Raw genomic sequence first — 25,610 nt, 5'->3', positions numbered from 1 at the left:
AGTTTAGTAAGTCTTTTTGTTTTGCAGTACGTATGATCTATCTGTACATTTGGGATGCACCTTGGACTTGTGTTGGACTCTGTAGTGTTCTCATCCTCTTGCAATAGTATGCTGTTCAATAAAACCACTATTTTTACCTGCCAAGCAAATATGCATAGTTGGTAGCAAAAGAACTCGTGCTTTCAGCTGTCTGTCCAATCCAAAATTGAAGTATTTTATGGCTCACTTTGAATGAGCCCCTTAACCAACTTAAACTGTGGTTTCCAGTTTCTACATGATTCTCTAACGTGATAGATGATCAAAACCTACATGGCATGTTTTGCAGCTAACCCCTAATTACCTGCAAAATGGAGAGGTACTACAAGAACAAACACATTTTATTGATAAGCGTTAACAGAACATAAGCAGCTGATTTCATGTCAACAGGAGTGACCATGACAAATGGTACTGTACATTAAATAATATGACAAATTTTTCTATTCACCCTGCCAATGCAACAAGTCAACATCCACAACAGTTTGAACCCTTTACAAGAAATATAATGTTCCATATGCATCATAGTAATTTCCCAAGATTGTTGTATTGGAAACAGGTAATGAACAACAACGAAGGGCTCATTTGTCGCAAACAAAGGAACTGTCCCAGTTACTCCCACACCAAAGAGACCAAACCAACCCATCCAATAGTATTGCAAAAGAATGCTTCAAGATCACAACAAATGAACCAGCAACGCAAACAGAAGGATCACTTCTGCTTTGACTCTGAGGGCCTATCTTCAAGACTGTTAACTTTGAGTCTGATCAAGTTGCCAAAAAATTGAGATCCCTGTGTCTACAGTCTTGCTCACCTTTCAGAAAAAAGAAAGTCGAATGAAAGGAAAGAGACTCGGGTTCGCTCTTCACTACTGAATTGTCAAGCAGTTGCATTCCTTTTCGTCTCAAGTACACAGCCCTCTCTAAGCGCTACTTGTGCCTCATCATCCCTTCCAAGTGAAAAAAGAGCTGCAGCTTGTAAATAGGATGCAATGTGCCAAATAGGGGATATCACTTGGGCTTGTGATGCATCATTCAGTGCTTCCTGTGGCATTTCACTCATGAGATAAGATAAACCACGGCGGGCAAAAACTGTCGGAGAAACCATGGTTCCAACATCAATAAACTGCAGGTTACACGAGCAAACTGTCAGCTTGATGGCAAAAATGCTCCTTTTTAAAGGGGAGATTTGAGAATGATGCTTTTGTGGAGGGCCTTATCATACTTATATAGCTGTGAGAACTTTATATGGCACTCAGTCTTGCTGTGCAAGAATTGATTTCCAAATCTGGACATGTACACAAAGAAGGGCAGCTAGCAAAATCTAACCTGAGTATAGCAATCAATTGCAGCTCTGAAATCTTTATGACGGAAAGAAACATCACCCTTTTTCTTCGAGTTCAATGTCTCCTGCATCTGGTTGGTCCACATCTGAAATGAAAGCTGAAAGAAAGAAGACCACTCTTAATTAGCATACCACAACGGCACAACCTATGTCTGAACTAGTAATGTAGTGTGATACAAGTTCAACGGCACATGTAACTGCAAGACAAATGTATCCAGTAGAAGACAAAATCACAAAAAGCATAATATAACAATCTGGAGAAGCATATTATGATGGCGCATGGTTTAAACGTGATGAGATGACAAGATTTAATCAGATTTATAAATCACAAGATGAAAAAGAAATAAATATATAATATATCAGATACGAACCTCAGTAGCTGCTCCTTCATCATCCTTATATCCAATGCTTTCTAAGATCTCATGGATGGCTGTCAAATCCATCCTGACACAAGCTTCACCAAGTGGTGATAGACTAGGTAAAGCTGCTGCACCATGTGGTATACCCATCAATACATGAGAAGGAACCTGCAGAAAAATTTACTTAAAGCTCATCCAGAAAGCAAAGTACTGTTCAGCCTTTCATGATGAAGCACAATGCATGATCTAATGTTGAGGATGACCTTAACAAGTAAGAAGTACTTTTCAAAAATAATAACAGAAGAACAAGTAAAATCTGTAATAAAGTCATAAACAATAGAATGATGTACAATGCTTCCGCAACACACAAATTTTCAAGCCTACTCAATGGTAGTGGTGCAGCCCAAAACGGTACAACATTTATGTATATGTATAAACCTAACAGTTCTGGAAAGTCTCTGAGCCTCTTACCAGAAAGAGAAAAAAACATATATAGTGATAAAAAAAATCACAAAATTTGATATGTGCCACCATGTTGAAAGAGAAGACCCAACCATGAAGAATAATATGTCTAACTAGTTAATACACAAAATCCAACCTCTGTGTCCTTCTGGAGAGGAACCAAAGCAGCAACTAATGACTTTGGATTAGGACGCTCTCTGGGTTCATATTGCAAACATCGTGAAGCTAAACGTACTAATTCAGTTCCCTCATCATTTGTAAATTGGCCTTCCAAACAAGAATCTGTTAACATCTCAAGATTCCTGTCCCGAATAAGGTCGAGTGCCTACAATATCACACAAGTGAACATTAGATGTGAATTTCCATAAAACCAAGAACTTGATGCTCAAATTAGAAACATAAATTTACTAAAAGGACTCTTATGATAGAAGTCTCATGTATTTTAAGTGAAAGGTATGCTAGAACCTCAACCTTCAGAAGAGTTTAATGAACAGGATAATGGAATACAACATTCCATAGACCACTCATGAATATAATTTTAGAGACTGAGAATCTAGGGAATATTACTTCCTTGATCATAGTTGCTCCTAATCATAGTTCAAGTATGGTGGACGTACTAAAACCACAAGCTTCATAGAATACTTACAGGAAACATAATAATTTGACATCTTGAAAGCATCTTATTGCAAAAGAGACTTACATGGCTTGGAGGGATATGTTTTCCACTGAGAAGGTCGAGCAAAAGGGTGCCAAAGCTATACATGACACTTTCTGCAGTTACTCTTCCTATATAAAGATGAGATATATGATATTCAGAAGATAAAGCAAACAATGAGCATCTAACTGCAGAAAAGTTGACTGTTTGTATTTAAAAAGTTCCTTTCTTCTCGGAAATATCTACATAAACAATTATCAGGACTGTGTGTTCATCTTGAAGCTGAGAAAATTTATGTCCTATAGATATATACCTGTCCTTAGATACTCAGGAGGAGTAAATGCCAGATTTGTACTGTAGCTTTTCCCATCTCTACTGTTCTTCATCATACCAAAGCATGAAAGTCTAGGGTTTCCCTCCTGAGGTTTGGACATATCAGACTTAAACTACAATAGAGAGGTAAACTGTGCGTTATCATGAGCTTGAAGATAAGAGAGAATGAAGAAGTACTTACATCATCAAAAACTATTCTATAAGCATTCAAATCGTGATAAAGGGTTCGTCCTCTATTGGTACAATATTCAAGAGCCTGTGCGAGATATAAAGCCACCCGTAACCGCATTGCCCACTTCATGGGTTGGGTTTCCCCTGAGTGAACACAAAATAAAACTCAATACTGAAGGAAGGGTTTTGTCTTGTAAAAACCAAAAAACTAGAATAAAAAGGAAAACATGGAATACAGAAAAGATGTCAAAGATAGGAAAAATAGTCATAAATTTTTGAAATGAATGGAAACTAGACTTGAATGTGAAAACCGGAGATGTCCAAAGACAGATATTATGATGAGTAGTTGAATACTTCTGTGCCTACCACGCAATAATATTCCAAACATAAGAGATTTTAGAAATCAAATGGAAAATATGACCACATGTCTTGTCAAATAAGAAGCTACTGCATCTTGAATATAGAAGTGATCATGAAAATCTTAAAAACTGAACTACTACCAGTAATTTTATCTTTTATGTAAAGTTACATAGGAATATACCTCAAGCTCCAATTGTGAAGTATTATAATTTAAATTATTACGCAATTGCTTGATAGAGAAACAAAAGACACTCAAACAATTTTTCATCACTACTGAGCAGATCACAGAGCTAAAATAAAAACTGAAGACAGAAAGGTGAATGAACTTACAATGAAATAAATGCTTTGCCAATGTATCATTGGGCATATATTCAGCAACAAGTAACCTCTCATCACCTTCGCAACAACATCCAAGTAAATTTGCTAATCGGATGTTGCGGAGCTGCCCAACAGACCTTGCTTCTTCCTAAAGTTGAAAAGGTGAGAGTCAGAGAGGAAGAACTAAAAATAGATAACAAGAAAGGTGGTGCAGTAATTACTGTCTAGAGATTACAACAAATGCAATATAGTACACCACAGATAATGCCCATATTTCTATTACTCTGTACAGATTCCAGGTTGAGAAATACTGAGATCAAAACAATCAAGAGTCAAAGCATTGCTTACCAAAAATTGACGAGAATCTGGCCAAGCTGATCTATTGAATCTTTTGACAGCAATCCTTCTTTGATTGTCAAGCTTCCCCTTGTAAACAACATTTGGGGCTTTCTCCCCATGTTCAGAAACTATATTCTCAACAGCAAACCCTGATGTCGCTGTCCTAAGTTCCTCGATTGTGTATTCATGAAATGCAGGCAAATCAAGTTCATTTCTGTCCTCATTTTCTACAAAAGAACAACATACTGAGACATTTGCAAACATTCTATAAGAACAATAATGTGAAAAGGAAAGCCACTTCATAGGTTTGCTTACCCACACTCTGGGGCTCAGGCACTGGTGCATTAGCTTGTGGACCTCCACAACATGCATAGAGCTTTGAACACCCACACCCCATCCCAACACCAGAATTCAACAGCAAACACAACAAATTCTCGAATCTTCAAATCGTTCCAATAATCTGCAAACTCAAAACCCTCATCCACCTCAGTGCCAGCCCATCAGACCCTTCTTACCTGTCAAACATTCATCACCCAGAATCTACAATCAGACGGAAAACCTCAAAACACCCATGAAAGTCCAGCTCATTCTCTCCATTATGTGAACCAACTTTAATAATTCTCCACCAAAAAAAAAATGAATTCTTTTTATCACAAAACAGCTTCTTTCCAATGTTCCTTTCCGCAGAAAGCAAAAGATGCAAATCCAAAAACAAATCCAAAATTCAAGGATTCAAGTCAAGGCCCAAGGGACGCACTTTAGTCCTCACACTAATGCACAACACATACAAACAACCACACTTAACCAAGCCATGAACAATCCACAATCTTCCGCATTTTCAGCTAAAACAAAACCAATCTCACTATGATCCAACCTCTCAGTCAAATTGAGTCCACAAAACAGCAACTCACCCAAATCCCAATTCCCTCAAACACCACTAAAGCTCCCTCCTTTAACAACAAACACACTTGCCCACTACCCAAAACCACTCAAAACAACTACCCTTCAGCTCAAAATCAAAGATCAACCAAACCAAAAGCACACTATGAAATTAAACCAAAAAAAAAACTGCAAGAACATAGTCAAAGATGCAAACTTTCAATACCTGAGTGAATGAGCAGACCAGAAAGAGTCGGTCAAAGGCAATGAAAGCAGTATGAGACGATTTTGCTGCGTTTCTTCTTCCTCGGTTTATATTATTTCTATTTTTTTCTTTATTTCTAAATTTGGAAAAAACATAAATACATATAATAAAAATGTGAGTTCAGAGTTTTGGACAGTGAGAGTTTGAAGAGGTTTGAATCAGAAACCGTGCCCTGTCTTCTTCGCTGTCTTGCCTGTTCTGCTGGTGATGACTGAAATTTCCAGAGCTTTTTGAGATTTAGATGAGAGTTTTATATATTAAATATATAAAAAATATTTCATTTTTTTGTTTTTTGTTTTTGGGTTTTTTAAAATTTAATTTGTATCGGTGGGTATTGCTGTGTGCGTGTGGGATTAGTCCTTTCATTTCTGTATTTCCACCGACATGACCCCTATATTTTTTCTGATTTTTTCGAAACACTTGAAATCCCCAAGACAAAGACCCCCCCAAAAAAGGAAGAAAAATTAGATGGAAACCCGCTGATTATAAAATAAAGAACAACATGTTTTTCTTTTCAAGAGCAATGATCTTCTTCGTAGTGGTTAGGCACCGAAATTAAGTGAATCTAGTGCAAAGGTCAAGTTTTTTTTTTATATGTGACTATAGCTTGATGGGAATGAAAAATTATGACAATGTGCTAACATTTTCGTTTGATTACTATGATAACTACATTCATCTTAAAGGTAGGAGTCACGTAACATTTTTTGCGTTGTTGTTTCTCTAGATTGATGATACGTAAGTTGTACAACATGTCTTTTTAGAAACAAGCTCGTTTTCAGTGTAGCGTTGAGTTTTAATGAAATTTTATAAATACATGTTAGTACCCTCATGAACTAAGGGTAATACAACGCAACCTTCCATTCATGAAATCTCTATTGTCGTTGTCGTCATACTTATACCAAAATCAAAAAATTATCCAACAATACTGAACGCTTTGAAATTACATATGAAAATTGAGGCTACCGAATTAAGCCATAATATAAGAGCATGTGCAGTGTAACATCACTGGATGTTAATCATGCTATTTTATCATGTTTACTGATATGACCTGCGCTAGTAATCTACAGTGATAAAGTAATGACAACGTGAGACAACTATCAGCATCATTGATCATATATTATTTCCAAGTGTTTTCCAGGAAGAAAGAGAAACCCAAAAACAGAAACAAAAAATTAAGTTTCAAGTGTCTAATCCATTCAAACTCATGAAAAATGCTACTTTATGAGCTGTGGGTCATTTCTCTAGGCGTTGAAGTTATGATCCAAGAGGTCGGACTGGTCAATCAATATAAATAGAAGAGAATCTAGCTATCTTAATTAGAACAAATTCTGGAAAATTGAGGTGCAACTACCAAGTCTTTATAGAGCTAGCAATTGAGTAATCAAGTGACCATGCAAATAATGTCTCTGGGTTCTGGACCGGGCTAATATGCAACAATAATGAAATTTGAATGTTGGGCCTAGGCTGACTTAGGACCAAACCTACTTGGGCCGTACATGGATTAGGTCTGATTGTTCCATAGTCTCTAGGATCTGTAGCTCTCAATCTTAGAATCTAACTTAGCCTAATCTAATGATGACTGACCAAATTTCATATGGTCAGTAGATAACTAGGTGAACGAGACTGTTGTTCTATAATGCTTGTGGTCAAAAGGTTGTTAAACTTTCCATTACATCATCCAACCAATATCCCCACTACATTAATATTTGATACACAAAGCTACAAAGTATAAACATCACTATGTTGCAAAGTGTGCTAAAAACAAAACAATTTCCAAGCTCTTTTTGTTAAAATCGTCGGCTAAACATCAATCCGTAACACAACATAACATGTTGTAAATCCCACACGATCGTAGTCGTACATTCATACCGTACTCATTTGGTTTAACAACATAAATCTCGATCTTATAATCACCACATGTGATCGAGTTAGTAAGAGCTTAGGTGTGGAATCACTATACTTATGTTCGAATCTCAAGATAACCCCAAAACGGCGGCGCCCACGGCCCACAGAAAAATCTAAACCTTCTTCAAACCCAAGTACTTGCTTCACTTCAGGTCTTCAGTTTACCACTTCCGTAAATTTTTACCATTCCAAGACCCAGTTACGTAATATCACACCACTCTCATTTCTTTATTGCACAACTAAAAAGAAAGACAAGAAAACCCAGCAACAGAGAGAAAGTTCAGCACCACATCCACTCTCATCTGCAACAAGAAAAGAAAAGGTACGCTGCAAACCCTAGAAGCTTCACTCTATTTGATTTTGTATAACTGCTTAGGGTTTTTGAATCATGATTCTAATTTTTGATTAGGAAGCTTTTCGAAGTGTGACTGTATAACTATATATATATATATGTATATGGTGTGGAGGAGTAAGGGTGTTGTTGATGGGTAAAGGAAGACCTAGGGCTGTGGAGAAGGGGGTGGTGGGCCCCAATTTGAGCTGTGCTTCGTCTTCTTCGTTGACCATACCGTCTGCGCCGGTGTATTATCCGAGTGAGGATGAGTTTAGGGACCCTTTGGAGTATATATGCAAGATCAGGGCTGAGGCTGAGCCGTACGGGATTTGTAGGATAGTTCCGCCGGAGAGCTGGAAGCCTCCTTTTGCTTTGGACTTGGAGAAGTTCACGTTTCCGACAAAGACGCAGGCGATTCATCAGTTGCAGGTGAGGCCTGCTTCGTGTGATTCCAAGACTTTTGAGCTGGAGTATAATAGGTTTTTGGAGGATCATTGCGGGAAGAGGCTGAGGAGGAAGGTGGTGTTTGAGGGGGAGGAGTTGGATTTGTGTAAGCTGTTTAATGCGGCCAAGAGGTATGGGGGGTATGATAAGGTTGTGAAGGAGAAGAAGTGGGGGGAGGTTGTGAGGTTTGTGAGGTCGGCCAGGAAGGTGTCCGAGTGTTCAAAGCATGTTTTGCATCAGTTGTATTTGGAGCATTTGTTTGAGTACGAGGAGTATTATAATAAGCTGAATAAAGAGGGGGCAAGAGGTTGTAAGAGGGGTTTGCAGGAAGAGAAGAATGGTGAATGTTCTAGCTCCAAAAGGAGGCGAACGAGTAATAACGATGGTGAGAGGGCTAAGGTTCGTAAGGTAAAGAAGGAAGAGGAGGAGCATGATCAGATATGTGAGCAATGCAGGAGTGGTCTGCACGGGGAAGTGATGCTTTTGTGCGATAGGTGTGATAAAGGGTGGCACATTTACTGTCTCTCTCCGCCGTTGAAACAGATCCCGTCCGGGAATTGGTACTGCTTAGATTGCTTGAATTCTGATGAAGATTGTTTCGGTTTTGTGCCTGGAAAGCGTTTCTCACTGGAGGCTTTTAGGCGTGTGGCTGATCGGGCCAAGAAGAAATGGTTTGGGTCAGGACCTGCATCTCGGGTGCAAATAGAGAAAAAGTTCTGGGAAATTGTGGAGGGTTCCATCGGTGAAGTTGAAGTTATGTATGGCAGTGACCTGGATACTTCCATTTATGGGAGCGGTTTTCCGCGAGTAAATGACCTGAAACAAGAGTCTGTTGATGCCAAGATATGGGATGAATATTGCGGTAGCCCATGGAATCTCAATAACTTGCCCAAGTTGAAAGGATCAGTTCTTAGAGCTGTTCATAATAACATTACTGGTGTTATGGTGCCTTGGCTCTATATGGGGATGCTGTTTTCATCTTTTTGCTGGCATTTTGAAGATCATTGTTTTTATTCAATGAATTATCATCACTGGTATGTATAATTTTGTCCCTATGCACTTTTTGTTATCATAATCGAGATCGTTTTGGCCTTTAAATGCATAGTAAAGTATGTTTTAGGTGCAGTGCTTTTGAGTGTCCACATTCTGTGGAGCAAGATGAGATGCTGACTACCATGTGTAAGTGTGTGTGTGTGTGTGTGTGTGTGTGTGTGTGTGTGTGTGTGTGTCTGATAAGAGAAAGACAAGAGAGGGAGAGATATGCGGCAAACAAAGAATATGAGGATGATTATTAGACTTTTCAGAAAGAACTTAAAATAGAAAGAATGAAAGGGCTTTCAGTAACCGAACTATACTTTTCAGAAACCCAAGCTTTTGTTTCTTCTTCAGTAACAAAACTAGACATTTCAGAAACCCAAGCACAGAAGAGAAATGTTATTTGATTTCTGTTCACTTGGTGATGCTCTACATTAAAAAGAATGTAAATAAAATTGTTTTAGGAAGGTAAATTGTATGATCAAGCCAAGGAAAGGAAACTAGACATTTTCCGGAATCATATGCACAATAGCATTCACTATACACTTTCTTAACCAATCTTAGGGATGAGTCCTGGTGCAGCATTCAGTCACCATGAATATAGATTCGTCTCTGTTTTGCCGTTTCTAATGTCAAAGTTTAATTTATTAATTATTGTAAGCTTATAAGTTTTTCCATCAGTTTGCTTGTATTTAACCTGCATTTTGTAGGCTTTATTTTAGTCATGTCCTACTCTGTCTAACTTGGCCGTCTTATGATGAATATGACACCCTATTACATTATTGTTAGTCTCATTGCTTAAAGAAACAGCTTCGCATCTCATCACGGTATTGATGCCTTGGTAAACAAATTTTGGCATGTAAACTTTCAAATGTACATTTGACTACTGGTTATTAGATCCCTTTACCTTTTGTTCCTCTAGATGTAATATCACTGTTATATTTTTAATTCATTCTTGTGTTGTTTTCTCAGGGGAGAGCCCAAATGTTGGTACAGTGTCCCTGGTAGTGAAGCCGGTGCTTTTGAGAAGGTATCTTTTTGATTGTGTCATTTGTCCAGGGTTTCAATAAGTTATTTCTCTCGGAAGCTGCACTAAGTTTAAGTTTTGTCACTTTTAAGACTTACTGTTTCCATTGTCTGCAGGTGATGCGTAACAGTCTTCCTGATCTTTTTGATGCACAACCTGATTTGCTCTTTCAGCTTGTCACCATGTTAAATCCCTCTGTTTTGCAAGAAAATGGAGTTCCTGTATACAGTGTCCTACAGGTTTGAGCACATTGAACCCTTTATTTGCTCTTTTTCTTCTTCTCTCCCTTTGGTTGACGATGGATATTAGAGAAGTAAAAGTCATAATGATATAAGCCTTTAAGGAAGATTTCTAATCCTAATTCTTCTCAAAAAAAAAAAAAAATATGAATGGATAACAACAATAGGAACTTCAGAATTTTGTGCTGCAAGATATTGCAATTATAAACTGACATGACCCAGATATCTCCTTCATTTTCTTTTTTACTGCCCTTCTTCTAGTTAAGGAATAGTGGTGAGGTACTGAAATGAGGATACCGTAATATATAAAATTTTGAAGAAACTAAGAATATGTTAATTCTGTTTTCTTTCTGTTGTTGCATGAACCATATATAACCCCACCAATGGATCAATAGTTTAGGAATGATTATTATCCTTGTTGGTTAATTTTTTATTTTTTTATTTACCGTCATAACAGTAGCAGTGGTTTTCGTTTAAAATTTATGAAGATATTTTATCCTATACTATTCTCTATTTTTATCTGTAAATTGATTTACATTAATATTGGAACTTGTAAATGATTTATCCTCTATTTTAAATAACTTTTGATGGTATATTTTTCTCAAACCTGATATGACTTTTTAATACTGTTAGGAGCCTGGAAATTTTGTCATCACCTTCCCCAGGTCTTACCATGGAGGTTTTAATCTTGGTATACCATTTTGGTTTTATGAACTTGCTACTGCTCAATTGAGATTGTGCCCTATGAATTCACATTTGGAGGGGATAACCCTTTGGTTTTCGGCTTTTCCAGGTCTGAATTGTGCAGAGGCTGTCAATTTTGCCCCTGCTGACTGGCTACCTCATGGTGGGTTTGGAGCGGGGCTCTATCAGCTTTATCACAAAACTGCAGTTCTATCTCACGAGGAGCTTGTTTGTGTGCTAGCCAAGGTTGTTAATTATCTGACTTGCAAATATCTATTCGTTTAAAATTAAATGTAACAGATGTTGACTAAAGATACAAGCCTGTTTTGGACGCAGAGTGACTGTGACAGCAGAGTATCACCGTATTTGAAGAAAGAATTGATAAGAATATATAACAAGGAGAAAACCTGGAGGGAGCGCCTTTGGAGAAAAGGAATCGTCAAATCATCTCTTATGTCCTCTCGAAAATTCCCTGAATATGTTGGTACTGAGGAGGTATTTGCCCCAGTGCATTCAGACCTTGTTTTTGTTATCAAGCTGTGCAATTTTAGTTATATTTCAGAAGATACTGATGTTTCCCGCTGTTTTTGTTTTTGGTAGGATCCTACATGCATTATATGCCAGCAATATCTTTACCTCTCTGGTGTGGTTTGTCGTTGTCGGCCATCCACATTTGTATGTCTGGAGGTAAGTGATTCTCAGACTAGTTTGTGTGGAAGCTCACCTTGCATTGATTTACCAAATGTGGGACTGAAAATATTTGCCTTTTGTGCAGCACTCAGAACGTCTTTGTGAATGCAAATCCAGCAGACTTCGTCTTCATTATCGCCATACACTAGCAGAATTGCACGATATGGTGCTTGCAATGGATAAACATGATTGTGAGGAGACAACACAAAGTAGAACAAAGAAAAGACAACTCCAATGCTCTAATGAACCAACTGCGTTAACAAAAAAGGTTGACTCTTTATCTAAGACATCTTGTTTTGTTAAATGCCAATAGTCTCATGCTGTGCTAATGGCTTTCCAAGTAAGCTAATAAACCAATGTGGTCCCTAACTTCTATGCCCTCCTTTGTTAGTACGTGGATTCTTGAATGCGTTTTAGTTTTCTGATACCATGTAATGTGTGTAGGTCAAGGGTGGTCATGCCAGTTTCGCTCAACTTGCGGACCAATGGCTTTTGCGTGCGTGCAAGATTTTTAAGAGTCTGTTTTCTAGAGAAGACTATGTTAATGTACTGAAAGAGGCTGAACAATTTGTCTGGGCCGGTTCAGAGATGAATAATGTGAGTTGTAATTGTTACTTGCTTGTGTTGCTCTTAAATTTTCACTTCACCGAAATGATGTTTATTTCCTTAAAACACTGAATGTAGGTTCGGGAAACGGCAAATAATTTGAAAGAAGCTCGGAAATGGGCAGAGGGTGTGAGGAAGTCGGTATCTAAAATTGAAAGTTGGTCATCTAATCACGACAAGGATATAGAGAAGGTTCGTGTGGAATATATCAATGAGTTGCTGAGTTTTGATTCGTTGCCCTGTGACGAGCCTGGGCATCTTATTTTGAAGGTTAGAGTTTAGTGAGTAGTTGGAATTTTACTTTGATTTATCCTGGGCCTACCATTTCATCAACTTACAGTGTGCTCTTTATTTTTATACAGGGTTACGCTGAAAAGGCAAGGATGTTGATAGAGGAAATCAATACCGCAATGTCTTCATGCTCAAAAGTATGTCTAAAATGTTACACGTAGTTTTATCAATATCAATTTTTAGTAATACAGTAAGCGGCACCCTTTTTTCATGCATGGTAGTTTTATTTCAGAAAAAGAATAAACCACTAAACTCTTCAGTTCACATCTCAATTGTTTCGTTTACTTTCTTCATATGGTGTATACAACTCCTGCTTTCTCTCCCTTCTCAGTCTCTATCCTTTTGAGAGTACTTTAAAGATGAACTTTTGTCATTCTGAGCTCATTCAAGATAAGAGTGTAATAGTTATATTAGTCAATTGCAAGAGCTTTTAAAATTGTGCAGTGATGGCGCCGTTCAGTTGTATCTGATGTCTGGTTTACTTCAGTCATAATGGATTGAGATTTGTTGTGTACTGCAGGTCCCTGAATTGGAATTGCTGTACAACAGAGTTTGTGAGTTTCCCGTTTATGTAACAGAAAGCGAAGGGTTGCAACAGAAAATTTTGTCTGCAAAGGTAAATTACTGAAGATCATAAATCACTCTAAAACCTGCATGATTGACTCATCTATCATCAGTTCACAACAGTATGGAAGCTAATGTCTTGTAATGGACTACTAGTTAAACAAAGTACAAGTAGTAGATTGTTTCTTTACTATTAATATTTTTTTGGGTCTAAATTACTAGATTGTTTCAGTTTATGGCAAACTAATGTTTATAGTCTGGCTTCATCTCGGGGCAGGTTTGGATAGAAGGCATAACAAAATGCATCTCTGAGAAACAGCCTGCTGCAATTGAGCTGGATGTCCTGTACAAGTTGAAATTGGAGGTAACGATAATTCAAAACGCTGTTATCTTGCTGAAATTAGGCTATTTTATTTCTTACTACAAATTTTGGACTCTTTATTATTTATCTATTTATTTGTTTCTAGAAACAGTGATCATATGCATACCATATTTCTTTTTTGTTTTTCTTTTCTTTTTCCATGGCGATCTGAAGAAACTGATTATAATAAACAGATCCCAGAAGTGGAAGTTCAACTCCCACAGATAGAAGTGCTTTCTGATCTAGTAAGAAAAGCTGAATCATGTCAAGCTCAATGCGTCGAAATTTTGAAAGGTCCTATTACCCTCAAGGTTAGACAAATGTTTAATATGTTACCCCCCTCTCCCCAATTTTTATTTTCAAGTGCTCGCATTTATAGAGGTAGGGCCTTTTCAGGATGTTGAGGCGCTGCTTCTAGAATGGGATACTTTTTCTGTCAACGTACCGGAGTTGAAGCTTCTGAGGCAGTACCACACTGATGTTGTTTCTTGGAATGCTCGATTGAAAGCTGTTCTTACGAAAATTCATGAAAGAGAGGATCAAGATACTGTAGTTGATGAGTTAGAGCACATTCTAAAGGATGGGGCATCTTTGAAAATCCAAGGTTGTGGGAAATGCTATCTTTTTCAGTAGTTACGTAAGAGTAGATTGATGTTATTGCTAATAGTTGCTTTGTTTTTTAATCAGTTAATCAGATGCCTGCGGTTGAGTTTGAGTTGAAAAAGGCTAGGTGCAGGGAAAGGGCTTTGAGGGTAAGTTACGATTCTTTCATCTATCTTTTCCCTCCTCCCTCTCTCTATTAGTGCCCCCATCCTTCCTACTCCTTTCTCCCTGCTATTGTGTTTTCCTTTCCCCTACTTTTTTGTGCTTGAACTTCAATTTAGTGCTCACTTTGTATATATCACATGTCATCGATACAGATGCGAGAAACTATAGTGTCTCTGGACTTCATTCAAGAAGTGATGGTGGATGCACAAGGGTATGCTTCTTTACCCCTTGATTCCTGTTATGAGTGAGTAAAACTCTGTGTTTTTGCACTAACCCTCCATTTGTTTGTCCCTTTCAGTTTACATATTGACGGAGAACAAATATTTGTTAATATGTCGAAAGTACTTGATGCTGCCATCCAATGGGAGGAAAGAGCAAAATATATTCTTGCACATGGAGCTCAGATATCTGACTTCGAGGATGTACTTAGGTTGTCCACATGGTTAAAATGTTCTTGTTTATCACCTTCAGGTCTCATTGATAAGTTAATTTGCTGGTTCTAATAGTGACTTTAATGTTTTAGGAGTTCGGAAAACATACATGTGACTTTACCTTCTCTCCTTGATGTTAAGGAGGCACTATCAAAGGCTATGGCCTGGTTGAGTAGATCTGAGCCGTTTCTTCTGCATTGTTCTTCATTGGAATCTGCCTCGAGTTCTTTGCTGAAAGTTGACACGTTGAAGGTTCCTGATGTCTACTTCATATTTTCATTGTTACAAGTTGATAAGACTTGGATTATAACAATATGCTGTAATGTTGCAGGCGTTGATTTCTGAGTCGAAAGATCTAAAAGTATCTATGAAAGAAATCAAGATTCTTGAAACTGTTTTGAGGAACTGTGAGGAATGGAAGCATGATGCTTGCTCTCTACTGCAAGATACAAGGTGCCTATTGGATATGGCGACCAACGGTGAGGGGATAAGCGAGGGGCTTATTTCCAAGATAGAACATGTACTTGCAAGGATAGGATCCATGGAAAATACTGGTTTATCTCTTACGTTTGACTTTGTTGAGCTTGCAAAACTCAAGGATGCTTGTTCTCTGCTGCAATGGTGTAAGAAGGCTATCTCTTTCTGCTTTGCTGTTCCTACTCTCGAGGTGAAACTTTTTATTCCAGTAACAATCAATTTTGTTTGTCATGTTTGTGATTTATCTGTCAATAAAGTGATCTATCAACTTTTTATAATAGAACTTTCCTTTTCTTTTCATTTTTAGCAGATTGATTTTCTTGTTACATGTCTTTCAGAGTATCAAGTTTAATGGAGACTTCTGCTTTCCTTGTAGGATATTGAGAGTTTGATAAGTGATGCAGAGACTTCATGTTGTACAGATTCATCTGGTGCACTCTTTGACTCGTTGTTTGAAGGAGTCAAATGGCTTAAGCAAGCAACAAAGATTATTTCTGCACCTAGCAATTCTACAAGTTGCAAGTTGAGTGAAGCTGAAGAAGTTCTTGCTGATTGTCAGGTGCAATATTCGCTCCTTTTGTTGCTTTTTCGTATTTAACTCTACTGACCTGGATGATTTAATACTCTTGTAACTAAGTTAGATATTTTTTTTTTTATGTTTGCAGAGTATTAATATCTCCTTCCCTCTGACAGTTACTCAAATTGAAGGTGTCATTGATAAACATAAGTGAGTATTCATGTCTTTGACGTAATATATATTTTCTCTTTGCATTATTAAGCAAAGTCACTTAAATTTTTGGTTGGAAGACTTTGGACCCATTGTTCCATGGCTCATTATGGTAACCTTGGTAAGTGCCTATGCAATTCATGCTTGTTACAAGTCCAAGCTATTGCAGAATGCATTGATGATTCCACTTGAGCTGCATAATGAAGCTATTGCGTAAGCACCAGAGCCTTAGAGAGGCTGTATTTATTAACTGAGAGCAGTGCACATTGGGAATATAAAACCTTGTTGAAGAATAAAGTCTCCATCCATTGCCAATTGGGTTTTGGGTTGGATGTTTCAATTTCTGTATGTTATGAGAGCAGAGGCTGTGTTGAGGACTCCCAACATATGTCGTCTGTGAGATCTGTGTTTAGAGTATCTTACATTCAGAATGTGGAGCCTTGCCAATTGATTTTGGGGTTGGATGGTTTTGCTTTTTCAAATGATGTGTTTATTTATTTTGCATGGATTATATGTAAGTTTGTTTATGACTATATTGGTTCTGCTAGCGGCTCTGATAGAAATAGTTGACAATTGATTATAGTGATTCAATAATTAGTTTAAATATTAGCAATTAATATTTATTTTTATTTATTAACATTGAATGATTTGTCATAAAATGAAATTTACGGAGTGAACATTTAAATTACCCAGTCTCAAAACTTTTCTTTTGGTCTTCAAGGTTATTGCTTGGGCCTGTGGTTTCGTGTCTGCTTGTATCTTGTTATTTTTTGAAGTGTTTTATGACAAATTTTAATTCTTTGGATCATTGATACTTTGTGATCATATCTTAGTACTATGGTTATATTTAGGGTACTCGGTGGCTTTCAATATCTGAAAAGGTCTTCGTTATCATTATCTTAAGTATCAAATTGTCCGTGTTGTAGGTCTTGGCTTGAGCAAGTGCATCAATTTTTCAGCCTAAGGGTGGCGGAACGATCTTGGTCTCTTATACTACAGCTAAAGGTATTAGATTTACTGGTTCAGATGAATTATTTTTTTATTTTTTTTATTTTTTTATTTCGTGATGATGGCTGACTATTTCTATAGGATAGTAACATTTTAGACCAAACCCTTACAGCTAATTGGATAGGTAGCGGGAATCTTGATGTTAAGCAGATACTTCCTTTTTTTATTTAAGTAACAAATTTGGATTCACCAAGCTTGATGTGCGCAATGTTATAGTCTCAGGATTTGATGGTCGATATTATGAGTGTTTATGTAGTCAGCATGAATGAATTCTAAATGTATTTAATGCCATCCAATTACATTCAGGAGCTTGGGATAGCTGGTGCTTTCAATTGCGCAGAACTAGATTCAATAATATCTGAAGTTGAAAGGGTTCAGAAGTGGAAGAGACAATGCATGGATATTTTCAGAATTGCAGAAGAGAATTCACTGCTCTGTGCTCTAGAAAAGGTTTCACATTAAAATTTGTTAGGCCGTTTTTGCAGAAATGTCTGCACAAACATTGTGATTCATCAAGAACTAACTTAGATACTTAACTATTTTTAATGGTTCACAGTTACAACAGACTCTGGATAGATCTATGCAAATATATGACAAGGCAAATGGGTTGAGTGAGAAAGGTTCTTATGCATGCTGCTCCGTTGGTTCTCTGGATCAGGAGTTTGTTACCTGTTCTTCGTGCAAGGAATGGTAAGGTATTATTGTTATTTGTAATTTGGCAGGTTCTTCGACCTTAAGATGTTGTTACTAGTACTCTATTTGACAGTAGGTTGATGCCTGAATCCTAATTTTGCACTTCAATCATTTGATCTTGCTCTAAACAACTTTGAAGCAGAAAACAACTTATGCTAGAGATTTTCCACTGTTACAAATCGATATCTTCTGTATGAACAGCTACCATTTGCGGTGCTTAGGATCTTTGACAGTATATGGGAAACACTCGGAGTATGTGTGCTTGTGTTGCCAGTATCTGGTATCTGGAACATTGCAAAATGAAGGAAATCCTCGGGTATGTGTTAGTTATTTAATTACTTATGGAAGGAAGCTTGTTTCTATGTATTGATTTTGTTTATGTGGTGGTATAGGGTTTTGGAGGAGTTCGTCTAGCACTTCAAAAGATTGTTGAACTTTTATCTGAAGAGGATTTCTGTGTTTGGTAATTAACTGTACTGTTTAAGCACTTCTTCTAGTAATAACGACTTGTTTACTAATGCATCAATAAGCTTGAGGTCATTCTCACTATAATTATGCACTTACAGTATGGAAGAAAGAGATATATTGAAAGAGGTTTTGAAGAAAGCTCGGGTATGCAAGACACACCTGGAAGCACTAGTGGACTTTGCATTAGCTTATTTGGACAAGGATCTCAGTGTCATATTTGCAAAGCTAGCCACTGCTTTAAAGGTATCTGAAGGAGTTTGGTATAGTTTAGAACAGTTTTCTATAAAGAACGTACACCCCTCCCTCTGCCACCCCATTTTATATTTTTTACCACTATATTTGGCAGAATTTCAAATTCTTTCTCATAAAAATTGTTTTGTTGTGAAGGCTGTTGAATTAGAAGGCTTGTATGATGATGAAGGTTATTGCAACCTTACATTGGCACTATCAAGATACTCATGGAAGGTCAGAGTTGAAAGATTACTGGAGGGTTCAAAAAAGCCCACAATCTACCAGATTCAACAGCATTTAAAAGAGGTATATGCTGTAGCCTGCTGTTATTACCAAGTTTAAAGGGAGTTATTATGTCTCAAAATGGATTTCTCATGCAACAATTCCGCAAAACTATCTGTTGAAGTTTTAGTATAAGGGTTGGCACAAGACTAGGAATTGATTTGGGGTTTAGGTTTGGTTTAGTTTTTTTTTTTTTTTTTTCTAGAATTTTTTTTTATGTCGAAGTATATGGATATAATTAAACATATCTCGAAAATTGATCCACAATATACATATCTTATTATCTATGTTGTGCTCTAATGTGTTCAAGATGCTGAGTTTTGTTTGCAATATGTGGTAGAGAGTGGCCGTGAACATTCCCCCTGAAGATTACTTTAAGCAAAAACTTACAGAACTGAAGTGCAGTGGCTTGCAGTGGGCAGATAAGGCTAAGAAGGTTAGATGATTGCTAATCTCTCTTGATATACTCTCTTTCTCTCTCTATATATATTATATATACCTCATTTTCTTCTGTCTTTTATGTGCACAGGTTGCTGCTGATTCTGGGGCTCTACCCCTGGACAAAGTTTTTGAACTTATTTCTGAGGGTGAAAACTTGCCTGTTCTTGTAGAAAAGGAACTTAAGGTAACAGACTTGTTTGCCCTTTTTCTTCATTGTGTTCTCGCTTGTGTTAGTAACCTGCTGAAAACTATGTTTGATGGTGCAGCTATTGAAAGATCGGAGTATGCTTTATTGCATATGTAGAAAGCCTTATGATCAGAGAGCAATGATTGCATGTGACAAATGTGATGAGTGGTATCACTTTGGTTGTATGAAACTACGTTCCACACCCAAGGTTTACATATGCCCTGCATGTGAGCCTCTAGCAGAAACGTTGCCTACATCATCAGTAGTTCCCTGTACTGATGCCAAATTTGTAGAACCGAAAACGCCCTCCCCCAAGCACACAAAGCCCAGGATGAGCCCAAACAAAGAAGAATTCATTGCAACACAAAAGGTTGCAAGTACAGATGACGCCAACGTGTTTAGGTGTTCCAGTGGGATAGACCGTCTATGGTGGCGAAATCGGAAACCTTTCAGAAGGGTGGCCAAAAAACGAGCTGAGCTTGATTGTCTATCTCTATTTTCTCATGTGCAACAATGAGTACACATCAAAATCTCTTGTTTAGCCGTTATTTAATTAATTCATTGATTATAATTCCTTTTTAGCTCAATTAGATAGTCCTAATTTCGTACTCAATAAGTAGAACATAATTCATTTACGAGTTAGCTTGTGCTCGGCTGCTTTTAGGGTTTTGATAGTACTGCAATTGCAATGATGTCAGATTAGCAATGTGAGATTTTAACTCCTTCACCCTGAATCAGGGTGGATAATATAATTGCTTCAAATGTCATTTTAGCCAAACGTTACAACTTACAACAAAACAATTACAAATTTAGAGCAATTTTAGCAGACTTTATTTTAGCTTTTAGTTATTTTAGAAAGCGTGTTTAGTTATTTTTGATATTTTTAGAGCTCCAGCAGACTAGTTAAAGTTTAGTTATTATAATTTTTAGCTATCTTATTAGTTAAAGATAGAGACCGGGATGATTTAAATGAGAGTAGTTATAATTTAATGCATTCTTTGTAAGATATTTTACGTGATATATAAATATATTTAAATTATTTAATCTTTATTTGAAGAATAATGTTGATGTAAAGCTAGTTAAATTAAAGAGCGTTGATGCAGCTGCATTTCTAAAGTAGCTAGCCAAAATGACATTTTAACTAATTTGATTAAAATTTAACTAAAAAATTACTAATATTGCTAAAGATCCTCTTACAATGCAACTTTTCAAAAAGGATATTGAGAACTGGGCTTATGTGGGCCAGACGGAGCATTGGGCCGGTTAGGCGGAACTCAGGTTGGTTGGTCCATCTATAAAAAAAGTGAAAGGACTAAAATGCCAATCTGAACCAAAAAGAGCTGAAGAACCACTGTGAGCGCCCACCAAGTGTTCGACGAAATGCCACAGTGAACTCACCGCTGCAATTTCCATCTCAGCCGCGCAGAGATGAAGTACGTCAGGCCGTGGAACCTGTTCCTCGATTTGCAGAAGGCCAAAGCTGCCGGAGGCGGCGGCCGCCTGCTCGGCTTGGACGTCGGCGACAAGTACGTCGGCCTCGCCGTCTCCGACTGCCATAACAAAATCGCATTGCCTCTAAGGTACGGTAACTCTCCTCCAAATTCAATTTGATTTTGTCTGTGTTCGTCTCTAAGAGTATGAATTGCAATGATCCGCAGTGTTCTGCTTCGGAAGAAATCAACCCTGGGATTAATGGCCGAAGATTTCCAGAACCTGGTGAGTTTTTTTATTTTTTTATTCAGATATGTAATTCATGGATTGATTACTAAATGCGTTAGTTATGCGATTACGATGATGAAGCCTTGAAGAATTTAGTGGCATTTATATTTAAATTTGGAGTGTCTGATGATTCAAAATCCTAGATAATGTGAGACTGTTGGAATTTTTTTTTTTTTGTTGAATCCGAATTGTAGTTGCGTATGTATGCAGGCGTTGGAGTTTTCACTGGTGGGATTTATTGTTGGCTGCCCTCTCGACACGCTGAGAAAGAATCCTGGGGTAGTGCATTGTTTTTTTGACATGAGTTGTCTATATGGAGACGCTCGTTTTCTCTCTGTTTCATGATTTTGCTTGTGGTATGTGTTAGGTTTTCCAAGTAAAACGTCTGATTGATGATCTCTGCAAGACGGAAAAACTTGAAGGCATGAAGTATACGTATTGGGATGAGTGCTATACTTCACAGGTTGGTGCATTTAGCTTGCAAAATGTTTTTGCAGTCTGAGTAATGGTGAACATTCTGACATATTCGTAGCAAACATGTAATCGCGTCCTGATGGGGTATTAGTTTAGCAGTATGGCACTGGTACTAACTTGTATGCGTGATTGTTACTTTAAGAGAGTCTCTCAACTTTTAATCTTCTGAACACAGAATATTGAATTACTGCTGAAGCCTTTGAATATCCATCCGGGTCATGCGAAGACAATTGCTGACAAGTTTTCTGCTGTCGGTATACTCCAGGTAGTGTTGGAACTTGGAAGTTCTCTTCTGTGACATGGAATTCATCTAGAGGTGTTGGCTTGTACCCCATCACAATGGAGAACAAAACAAAAATCTAATGTTTTTGGTTGCTTCGAGTACAACATTTGAGGAACATTGTAGAGTCTAATTACTGGTGTATACTAAATCAATCTTCTCTCCTTTTGCAGGGGTACTTGGATTATGTGAACAGGAAGCTGACATCGGATCAAAAGCCATTACCTTTGCTGAAATCCTCATCGACGAAATAGACGGCTAAGACTGTTCAATAGTATTAGCAGATGACCCCGATTTTTTATCCTTTCATAATTTGTATCGTACAGCGCCTTTCTCTCAAGAAACTTGTACCTCATTTCAAGTTCTTTCCTTTCCACAAAATCTCAAACTATTTGTATGAATTATCAGCAAACTTTCCACTAATATAACTCAATATGATCATTCGGGAGTGCCCATTTAAAGCTCCCAAATTTTAGAAGATTTGCTTTCAATGAGCAGAAATGAATAAACTGAGTACATCACCATCACCAAATGAAGCAGAAAGTTTCTTTCTTTATTTTACAAGTGTCTTCAAGTAATGCGACATGTCGTTTGTTTCATTACCTGACTTTTGATACGACGGAGCTCTCATTCGCACTCCCAGTCTCACTTCCAAAGCTTACTAAGTTTCCAGACCTAGTTTCTCAGCCGCCAAACACAGCAGAAACGAGAATCCGGTCCACCCATTTCAGGTATTTGCTTAATCTGTTCTCTTCAAGTTCATTCCCCTCTGTTTCAGATAAGATATTTGAGCTTATTTCTTCATTCAAACAAAAAAGTTGAGTTCTTTACAATAGAGAAACAATTCCCTGATTTATTTTGTATGGAATATCTGTTAAATCATATTTTGGGGTGAGATAGTTGCAATTGGGTACTTACCAGTGCAAACTCAAAGCGTTTCAGGTCATAAAATGGCTTCAAACTCAAAGCGTCGTAAAATGGCTTCATACTCAAACCGTCTCAAATTATGCTCAGACAATGAGGATAGGATCAGTGGGATGCCAGATGCAGTTCTTTGCCACATTCTTTCCTTCCTTTCAACCAGAGAGGCTGTAAAGACCAGTGTTTTATCTCATAGATGGAACAATGTGTGGGCTTCTGTTCCCATTGTAGATGTGGATGAAGAACAATATCAGCTAGACTATCTATATCGTATCTATCTATATCGTATGTTTGGCTATGTAGGTCGTAACTTCTCAAAAGACTTAATACCAGAATATGACCCGGATTGGTTTTCACAGTTTGTGAATCGAGTGCTTTTGCTTCGTTGCTCGGGAGACATTCATAGATTCCGCCTTGTAGCTAAAAAGACGCATGACATTTCTCATATTTATGCTTGGATTGCCACTGCCATTAGGCGTAATGTTGTGGAGCTTGATCTTAGTGTCGGCACACCTTCAGAGCCACATTTTGAGATCCCCAAAAGCATTTTCATGTGCAGCACATTGGTCCGTTTCAAGTTGTGGCTACGTGGAGATATTAAGGTCATGACTCCTACTAGTTCAAATTGTTTCCCGAGCCTCAAGTTCCTTCATGTTACAGTACGATTTCCTGATTCTGACTCAATGGAGAAGCTCTTTTCTCGATGTTTACCTGTGCTTGAAGAGCTGATTATAGATGGAAAGCTTCAATACGCAACAGCTTTCAATCTTGACATATCTGCACCCAAACTGAAGAGACTACAAATTCAGCTAAAGGTCCGTAAGTTTGTTATGGATTTTGCTGCTAATGACTTTGTATGCCAAATTTTCGTTAATGTTGATGCTCCAAATCTTGAAGAGGTAGATATCTGCTTTGATGCTCTGGTGAGCTTTTCTTTGAAGAACGCCAAATGTCTACACAAAGCGAATATAGAATTCTTTTATGTGCAAGAGCTTAAGGACCATGATTGTTTCCCTGGCCTAGCGGATCGCATACGCCAGATTTTAGCAGGAATCTGTGATGCTAAGTACCTGACAGTTAGAGCTCCACTTTTGGCGGTAAGTATGCTACTTGTTCACACAGTGGTTGACAGCCTTTTTGTTTATGTGCTGGAATTTCTCTATTGAATCTAAATGATGACAAGGAATTGTTTATTTTTGCTGTTCGTTGATTGACCTATTCACTTCATTTTATCTATAGGCCCTTGGCAATGGACATCAACATCTTCTGCCTACATTTAATAACTTGAACTACTTGGAGCTAGAGCTTCATACTTGTCAATGTTTGCAATCACTGGCAACTGTGCTCATGATATCACCACATTTGGAACATCTCAAGATATCACAAAAATGGGAACTGTATTCCGGTGTAAGTATATCCAGAACTACCCTTTACATGATCTGTATAATTTAGAAAGATTTCATTTTTACTGGTTCATTTTAAATCATTTCTAGGAGAACAACTATTGTGGTGATGACAATGAGGATGAGCTTGAACAAGGATGGAATGCACCAGAGACCGTGCCTGTTTGTTTGATTTTACACCTCAAGACTATTTGCCTATGGGATTTTCAGGGGTGTCCAGATGACATGGAAGTGGCAAAGTACTTGGTGAAGCATGGCAAGGCTTTGAATAATGTGACTATTCATACTCCCTTCAGTGAAAACAAAGAGATGAAGTCACAGTCTCTCGCTGCCTTATGGTCGAAATTTTCAAAGTTTCCAAGGGGTTCCAAGACATGTAAGATTGAATTTCGGATAATCATTTGACCAGATGAAACTCTGCACATTTGCAGATGAAACTCTTGAGAATTCTGTCTTCTTGATGATCAATTTTAACTCCCAAGATCCGGAGGGGTTCAACAGTTCAAGCCATCATTTTGACTTGTATATTTCTTTCGGAACAGAACATGAGTTTGTTAATGTCAACCTCGGTTTTTATTATCTTCTGTTTTCTTTAATGGTTTCTTCTCCTCTTCTAAGCAATGACTGGCCTGGATTTTGAATCGAGTGCATGCATTACCTCCTTATCATCGGCAGTGTTGGTGTTGCTCCTTAAAAGACCAATGTGTTATTTCTATCAAAGTTTTACTCGAGCAGGGATCGAACTCTCGGGGGATGATTCTGTTTTTGAATCTATCTGTGCGCACCTAAACTAAACAGACTGCAAATAAGTTTCAACGTGGAAACATGAGATGTGCTGCTGATAATTTTGTAAATCATAGGTTGGAATGGTCAAGTTAGATAAGTACAACAAGCTCTTTTTTTAAGGTTGACCAACCTCGCTGTGTAGGCCCCGTCTAACCAAGTCTCCTTACCTTACTTTTTTCTTTTTCTTGAAAACGGTTCTCACACCGATATTTCATTATATCATCGAGGAATGACTAAAATATCCGTTATGATCTCGATATTTTTTTGAAATTTTCGTTTTTTATAAGTACCGATATTAATTTTTATGTCTTTCTGATATTATATATTTAATTTATTTTTATCGAATATACAATTTTTATATATATTTTAGTAAAATTTCAATTAATATATCTATCGAGATTTTTTTTCTCTGAACCAACGATATTTCCGTAATGGTCGATATTTTAGTTCTTGGTATTGAGACCTAGTTTCTTCTTCCTTTCTGTTCCTCAGCCGCCAAACACACAGCAGGAACGTGAATTGCACATTCGCACTCAGTCCCATTTCAGGTATTTGCTTAACCTGTTCTCTTCTAGTTCATTCCCTCTGATTCAGAACATATATTTGAGCTTTTTTC

At 37.5% G+C, this 25,610-nt stretch overlaps 4 protein-coding genes across 4 annotated transcripts; 3 read left to right on the top strand and 1 right to left on the bottom strand.

Moving 5' to 3' along the window:
- Positions 1-391: 391 nt before the first annotated feature.
- Positions 392-5,567, bottom strand: LOC101303802 (probable serine/threonine-protein kinase At5g41260-like). Its single transcript, XM_004298744.1, has 11 exons — positions 5,480-5,567; positions 4,690-4,889; positions 4,384-4,601; positions 4,048-4,183; positions 3,368-3,501; positions 3,167-3,272; positions 2,899-2,984; positions 2,335-2,523; positions 1,749-1,904; positions 1,362-1,475; positions 392-1,158 (listed from the first exon to the last, which is right to left on the bottom strand). Exons 2-11 carry the CDS (start codon positions 4,769-4,771, stop codon positions 913-915), a joined length of 1,467 nt encoding a protein of 488 aa, XP_004298792.1. The 5' UTR covers positions 4,772-4,889; positions 5,480-5,567; the 3' UTR covers positions 392-912.
- A 2,127-nt stretch (positions 5,568-7,694) lies between these two features.
- Positions 7,695-19,984, top strand: LOC101303512. The gene is made up of 33 exons (XM_004298743.1): positions 7,695-7,745; positions 7,833-9,235; positions 10,209-10,266; positions 10,380-10,502; positions 11,136-11,193; positions 11,296-11,435; positions 11,523-11,681; positions 11,787-11,873; positions 11,962-12,144; positions 12,321-12,473; positions 12,561-12,752; positions 12,845-12,910; positions 13,294-13,389; positions 13,615-13,701; positions 13,893-14,009; positions 14,095-14,302; positions 14,386-14,450; positions 14,619-14,677; positions 14,765-14,896; positions 14,990-15,149; positions 15,229-15,564; positions 15,751-15,933; positions 16,040-16,101; positions 17,028-17,106; positions 17,416-17,559; positions 17,666-17,799; positions 18,004-18,118; positions 18,195-18,265; positions 18,369-18,513; positions 18,658-18,807; positions 19,124-19,219; positions 19,313-19,408; positions 19,491-19,984. Exons 2-33 carry the CDS (start codon positions 7,908-7,910, stop codon positions 19,926-19,928), a joined length of 5,520 nt encoding a protein of 1,839 aa, XP_004298791.1. The 5' UTR covers positions 7,695-7,745; positions 7,833-7,907; the 3' UTR covers positions 19,929-19,984.
- A 754-nt stretch (positions 19,985-20,738) lies between these two features.
- Positions 20,739-22,172, top strand: LOC101303221 (putative Holliday junction resolvase-like). The gene is made up of 6 exons (XM_004298742.1): positions 20,739-20,991; positions 21,070-21,127; positions 21,341-21,409; positions 21,498-21,593; positions 21,780-21,869; positions 22,058-22,172. Exons 1-6 carry the CDS (start codon positions 20,840-20,842, stop codon positions 22,136-22,138), a joined length of 546 nt encoding a protein of 181 aa, XP_004298790.1. The 5' UTR covers positions 20,739-20,839; the 3' UTR covers positions 22,139-22,172.
- A 413-nt stretch (positions 22,173-22,585) lies between these two features.
- LOC101302935 (F-box/LRR-repeat protein At4g14096-like) lies at positions 22,586-24,802 on the top strand. Its single transcript, XM_004298741.1, has 4 exons — positions 22,586-22,615; positions 22,819-23,902; positions 24,045-24,212; positions 24,299-24,802. Exons 2-4 carry the CDS (start codon positions 22,835-22,837, stop codon positions 24,611-24,613), a joined length of 1,551 nt encoding a protein of 516 aa, XP_004298789.1. The 5' UTR covers positions 22,586-22,615; positions 22,819-22,834; the 3' UTR covers positions 24,614-24,802.
- The last annotated feature ends 808 nt before the right edge of the window (positions 24,803-25,610 follow it).

The sequence above is a fragment of the Fragaria vesca genome, linkage group LG5, assembly GCF_000184155.1.
Source record: "Fragaria vesca subsp. vesca linkage group LG5, FraVesHawaii_1.0, whole genome shotgun sequence".
In the NCBI taxonomy this organism is placed as follows: domain Eukaryota; kingdom Viridiplantae; phylum Streptophyta; class Magnoliopsida; order Rosales; family Rosaceae; genus Fragaria; species Fragaria vesca.
Note: the sequence above shows the minus strand (reverse complement) of the source record. Positions and strands in the feature narration are given on the sequence as shown.